General features: G+C 36.2%; 2 protein-coding genes across 2 annotated transcripts in view; both read left to right on the top strand.

Moving 5' to 3' along the window:
• The first annotated feature begins 586 nt into the window (after positions 1-586).
• LOC140152324 (uncharacterized) lies at positions 587-5,592 on the top strand. Its single transcript, XM_072174627.1, has 4 exons — positions 587-590; positions 2,317-2,586; positions 4,758-4,988; positions 5,507-5,592. Exons 1-4 carry the CDS (start codon positions 587-589, stop codon positions 5,590-5,592), a joined length of 591 nt encoding a protein of 196 aa, XP_072030728.1.
• The window catches only part of LOC140153513 (poly [ADP-ribose] polymerase tankyrase-like), a 47,077-nt gene continuing 46,184 nt past the window's right edge, over positions 4,880-5,772 (top strand). Inside the window, exon 1 of the mRNA XM_072176283.1 lies at positions 4,880-4,988. The gene's annotated coding sequence lies outside the window, so the exon portion shown is untranslated. The remainder of the gene's footprint in view (positions 4,989-5,772) is intronic.

The following is a 5,772-nucleotide window of genomic DNA, read 5'->3' as shown; positions in this document are numbered from 1 at the left end:
GTATGATGTTTGTATGTTAGAGTTGTTTTTTTTGTTAAATTTTTACTGTATTCTTGTTTCCAAAAGTTATACGAATCAACATGGACTTCAAGAATATGGGGAAACGCATTACTGCATTATAGCAAAGTTTATAGGACATGATATACATTCCAGGAAGCAATTTGTGGACCTTCAAAAAGGAAATCACAAAACCTCTCTGTATGTAAAAATGATACTTGTAATGTTTGTACATTGTAGCTAGTCTTATGAGGAAAGAAATTGACTGAAGTAGTTCTTTCCACAGGTTTAAAGTTTTACCCTAATAAGCACAATATTACTTGGTAAGGCATTATCATGGCGTAATTGTGATGTAATAAGTGGATCGATTGAGCCCATATTTATTGGTCGAGCTACAATGTATGAGTTATAAAATATTGGACGAGACAAACATGTAGTAGAGTCCAATATATATTTAAACTCACAGCGAGACCAATAAATATTGGGCGTGAAGCATCCAATTTTATCATTATTACATTTTACCATTATTACATATTGGATCCAATATTTTCACACACTTGGATTCATCAAAACATAATAATGACCTAACATGAGTAAATGAGGCTGTTGATGGTAGTTTCTCTTCATGGTATTTATTGGTGCTGAGACTTGTCATCAGGGTTGTAACTAGCGCAAGTTGAGTGCCGGCTACTTTTACTATTGTAGCACTGGCTCGGGCACAGTCTGTCTAACGAACCAGAGGATAGGGGGAATAGGCTGACCCCCTTAAAAAAATTGGTCTTTTCATGATGGGAAAAAAATCTCTTTTTTTGTGCCGGTCGCAACTGTGCCGGTCATGTCTTAATTGACCTTTTCGGTAAATCCCATAAGCCTTTGCGAGTACACCTAAGAACTCGTCAGTCTGCGTCACGCCGCTCCGCGCCGATGCGCATATCGTTTATCGAACATCGTTACTGCGCATTGCAAGTCGGCGTGACGTCAAATGACGAGTTCTCAGGTGTACTCGCAAAGGGTTATGGGATTTACCGAAAAGGTCAATTGGCACATATTGCAACATAGAATTTACTTGTATGAAGACTCTCATTGCTTACTGTAAAAGGGTTATTTTTGTGTGTGTAAATTTTCGCGCTTTGACGATTTATAACCATTTCACTTGTTTTAAAATTCACAATTTTGAGTTTTCTTACATAGACCTATACATAAAAAGAACTTTTTCTTGTGTTTTTATTTTCGCAGTAGCTGCATTGATCGCAAATAGCGTGAAAATTAATGTACCGTTAAAAATTTCCACTTTTACAGTATTTTGCTTGAAATGGCGGTGGATTTGGAGGTGTTAGCAAAATGGAGTTTTTTTCACCACTGATATATTGACTCAAGAATGTAAAATGCCTACAAAATGAAAAGTTGTATTGAAATGGGATGATGTGAATTCAAATCAAATTTATTTATAACTTTTGTAAGGACTTGACCTTTAGTTCTTTATATATCAGAATGTCCCTGGATTCATTTGTAATTATTAGTATTTCAGTATCAAGAGCTATATTTCCTGGAATTTAGTCACAAGACCTCACAATTGCAATTGTTAGAGCTATATTTTAATAACACCCTTAAGTCTGAGATTGCATTGACACAGTCGTATGTAGCATCATAATATTATAAATGTACTGTTAATTTATAAGCATGATATGCATTTACAATTTACAATAACAATTTTCATGCTATCATCATCTTATCTATCCATTGGTTTCAATAACCTTGCCACTGCCCTGTGGTTTCTTCGATCCACAGTTGAACAACATTAACTCTGTCGCCATAATGGTTTTAAGTGAAAATTTCAAATTAAAGAGCTCGGATTATATTCCTTGATTGCGTCAATGAGACTGTCTTCCCTCTTTGATATTCAATCTCAACTCCTCTTTCCCTAAAAGCAGCTATAATCATGTTTGCAAGACACTGTCATATATCTGTATTCCACATGGTGATATATGTGGCAGACATATCACTCTTCTGCATGTGTTTACGCCCGCGGGATTAGGTTAGCATTAGTACGCACAATTCAGATCTGCCACTGTGAAATCCAACATGGCGTTCCTTTTAACTTGAAACAAGACAAACTATAGCGGCGCTTTGTGTAATGTATGACTGATGCGCTCTTATCTGAATTTAAGGGAACATAAGTTGTTGGGACTTTATTGAGGTGAAAAAAAAAAAAAAAAAATCATTTTTCCCATTATGAGTCAAACAAAGTAAAATCAGTTTCATTATCACTACATACGGATAATCAACTTGTATTATAATGTATTCTAATTTCTTATCCAGGACAATTCTACGTGTGCCAAACCCAACAGAATGTGTACAAAACGACCAAGTCCTTCAAAGTGCAGTGGCTGGAACTGAAGACGGCTCCCGATCTCTTTGAGATGTCCTACTACGATAGCGTGGAGGCTGGTGCAGTACTCACAGAGGTCCGTATCGAGAAGGCCAAAGAGAAGAACCTGTGGAGGTTGTTGGCGATTGATATCGAGAGGGTGGAGAAGATCTTGGAGCTGGCAAAGAAGAAAGAAAAGGGGGAGTGGGATGAAAATCAAGGTGAGTTTTATAAGATGAAAACATCCAAATTTGTACGCAGGTTTTTTTTGTGTAAATACTTTGTCGAACTACTCCACCGATTGGTGAATATTGGGCTATTCCATTTAAAATCAACACTACTCCTGTGGAAGATTTTGGAAATATCACAGGGGGAGTATGAATTTTAAATGGATTGAACACATTATGCAGTTCCATTTGTATATGACACACCCTTTGAGAAAGATTCAACTTGAATCTTCCACAGAGGGAGGGTGAATTTCAAATAGAGCTGCTTAATGTGTTTATTCCATTTGATATTTATACTCCCCATGTGGAAGATATTTCCAAAATCTTCCACAGGAGTAGTGTTGATTTTACATGGAATAGCCCAAAGTTGTTCATAATATTAATAGCTCATGCTAATGCATAAAGCATAATTGCAACTAAGGCCAAAAAATAATTATTGTATTGAAGTAACAGCCATTGCGGGCAGATTTTTTTCCCTTTCCACTTTCTGTACTTAATAGAATATACTTAAAGCAATATTATAACATTTTCATACAAAATAGATTAGCATTTCTTTGCCATAAAATGTTAGTTTTTACTATCAGATATATCCCCTTTTATTTTTGAGCCGAACAACTACGGAATTTACTACCAGCGCATATGTCGCCAATTTACTACCAGCACATATGTCGCCAATACGTACCACTCCTTCAGTCGTGTTATGGTACGACCCTTTGTTGTACTGTACTGTGTGTTATGAACATCATGTATGCGTTCGACTAATAATTCCATTGTAATAATAAAACGCCGGTTCCGTCGTTTTATTCAAAATCTCGGATTTTGACAAAACTACAGCACCTAGAATCTTGATTTTTGCAGGGTATATTGGTTTAATTAAGTACAATATAATCGTGTAAAACAATTAATTTTAAAAAATCAGTAAGGGCATCCTCCTCAGCAAATGTTATAATATGGCTTTAATCTCACAGTCAAATAAATAACAAAATGACAAAACAGTTTTTGCCAATTCTGAAAAGTGCTTTATTTTGCATCTGTGTGTTCTGCAATCACAATTTTCCATGTTGTATTCCTTTTTGAAGAGGAGCTAGGGTTCGTATGTTAACCATTGTTTCCAAATTTGGAAGCAGCGCGTACACAAGATTGAAAGTACCTACCTTCAGATGTTGTCTTTTGTATATTAAAGACTGTTTTTAATTATTGAGATGAATCATGAGCTAGTTAAAATCAATTCTTATTCACTCAAGTGCAATGCAGCGTGAGTCTTTGCGGGAATCAATTTATGAATATACATCAAATTTGAGGCATTGCCTTTTGTATTGGATAAGATGGAGGTAGACATGTTGTAACAAACTGATTGGTACCCATCAGTTTTCATTGATAATGGATGACTCTGACACATCAGAATTCAAAATAACATCCCAATACTTTGTACATGTAGATTAATTGCAAAACAAGTCATAAACTATACATTCTACACATTTCAAGAGTATCCAATGTTGCATTTGAAAGAGGCAGGCTTTTCAATAAACATCGGAATTGATGGGTACCAATCATTTTGATACAGCCTGTACCTAGAGTTGTAACAAAATGATAGGTGACATCAGTTTTCATTGATGAGTCTGACACATCAAAATCCAACATATCAGATCCCAATACTTTGTATGTAGATTAATTGCAAAACAAGTCATAAACTATACATTCTACACATTTCAAGAGTATCCAATGTTGCATTTGAAAGAGGCAGGCTTTTCAATAAACATCGGAATTGATGGGTACCAATCATTTTGATACAGCCTGTACCTAGAGTTGTAACAAAATGATAGGTGACATCAGTTTTCATTGATGAGTCTGACACATCAAAATCCAACATATCAGATCCCAATACTTTGTATGTAGATTAATTGCAAAACAAGTCATAAACTATACATTCTACACATTTCAAGAGTATCCAATGTTGCATTTGAAAGAGGCAGGCTTTTCAATAAACATCGGAATTGATGGGTACCAATCATTTTGATACAGCCTGTACCTACATGTATAGTTGGAAGTATCTTAATTCTCAAATGTGTGAGTCTTCTGCAAAATGTGTGAAAATTGTTAAACTCATGAGTAGACAGTGGTAATCACGATAACCAATGTAACACATTTTTGACATTTTTATTCAGCTCTTCCTCCCATACTCACAATGGAGCTTGACACCTCACGAGGTGATGAAGAATCGAATCCGAAGATGAAGACGATAAACCATCCACTTCAACAGCCAAGAACATCCTCAAAAGGTCATGAAGGTCATGAAAGGCAAGAGAGGTCGTCACGTGTGAAACCAATTGCTACCGTCCAACTGAAAACAAAGTCAGCTTTGAAACAAGCCAAACAAGAGGCAACAAAAGGAACAGGTTAGTTTGATATGTTTGTTCTTTATGTTCTTGCCAGACAAGTCTCTTCTAGTCCCACTTGGGATAGCAAATTCACTTCTTCTAGTCTCCAAAGAGTATCAAATTTTCCGATTCCATGCCCAAGTATCTTATTTTTTGGAATTTTGGATAAAAAATAGAACAAAGTCTGACTTTTTTCTTTGAAAAGTCATTTCTGGTACAATAATTGTCATGGTGGGGGGGGGGGTATTTTTCCACCGAAACACCCGGCAAAAACTAGTTCTGCTAGGGGTATGTTTTTATACAAATAGGGGTACATTTTTACTTCAAACTAGTCCCAGTAGGGGTTACCTCCAGGTACCCCGAATGTAACATGGGTTCCCAGAAAATCCCCCCAAAAGAAACCTTCTTTGCCTTTTGAGCATTTTTTTGACTCGCCTTGTATGATATGTTGGTGATGTTTGATGGTAACAATATTCATGTACCATGATTACTGGAGATATAGGTTGTAATTTTTTTCACTCTGGTACATTTTTCAGGTGGTCAAAAGGGGAGACCACGCAGAACGCCTGCTGCTACACCCAACAATGCCAAAGCCACAAAGAAGACAAAGAAGGTCTTCTAGTCCCACTTGGGATAGCAAATTCACTTCTTCTAGTCTCCAAAGAGTATCAAATTTTCCGATTCCATGCCCAAGTATCTTATTTTTTGGAATTTTGGATAAAAAATAGAACAAAGTCTGACTTTTTTTTCTTTGAAAAGTCATTTCTGGTACAATAATTGTCATGGTGGTGGGGGAGCAGTT

Source organism: Amphiura filiformis, chromosome 5 (genome assembly GCF_039555335.1).
Source record: "Amphiura filiformis chromosome 5, Afil_fr2py, whole genome shotgun sequence".
In the NCBI taxonomy this organism is placed as follows: Eukaryota; Metazoa; Echinodermata; class Ophiuroidea; order Amphilepidida; family Amphiuridae; genus Amphiura; species Amphiura filiformis.
The sequence above is the reverse complement of the archived record's forward strand: the minus strand, read 5'-3'. Positions and strand labels throughout refer to the sequence as shown.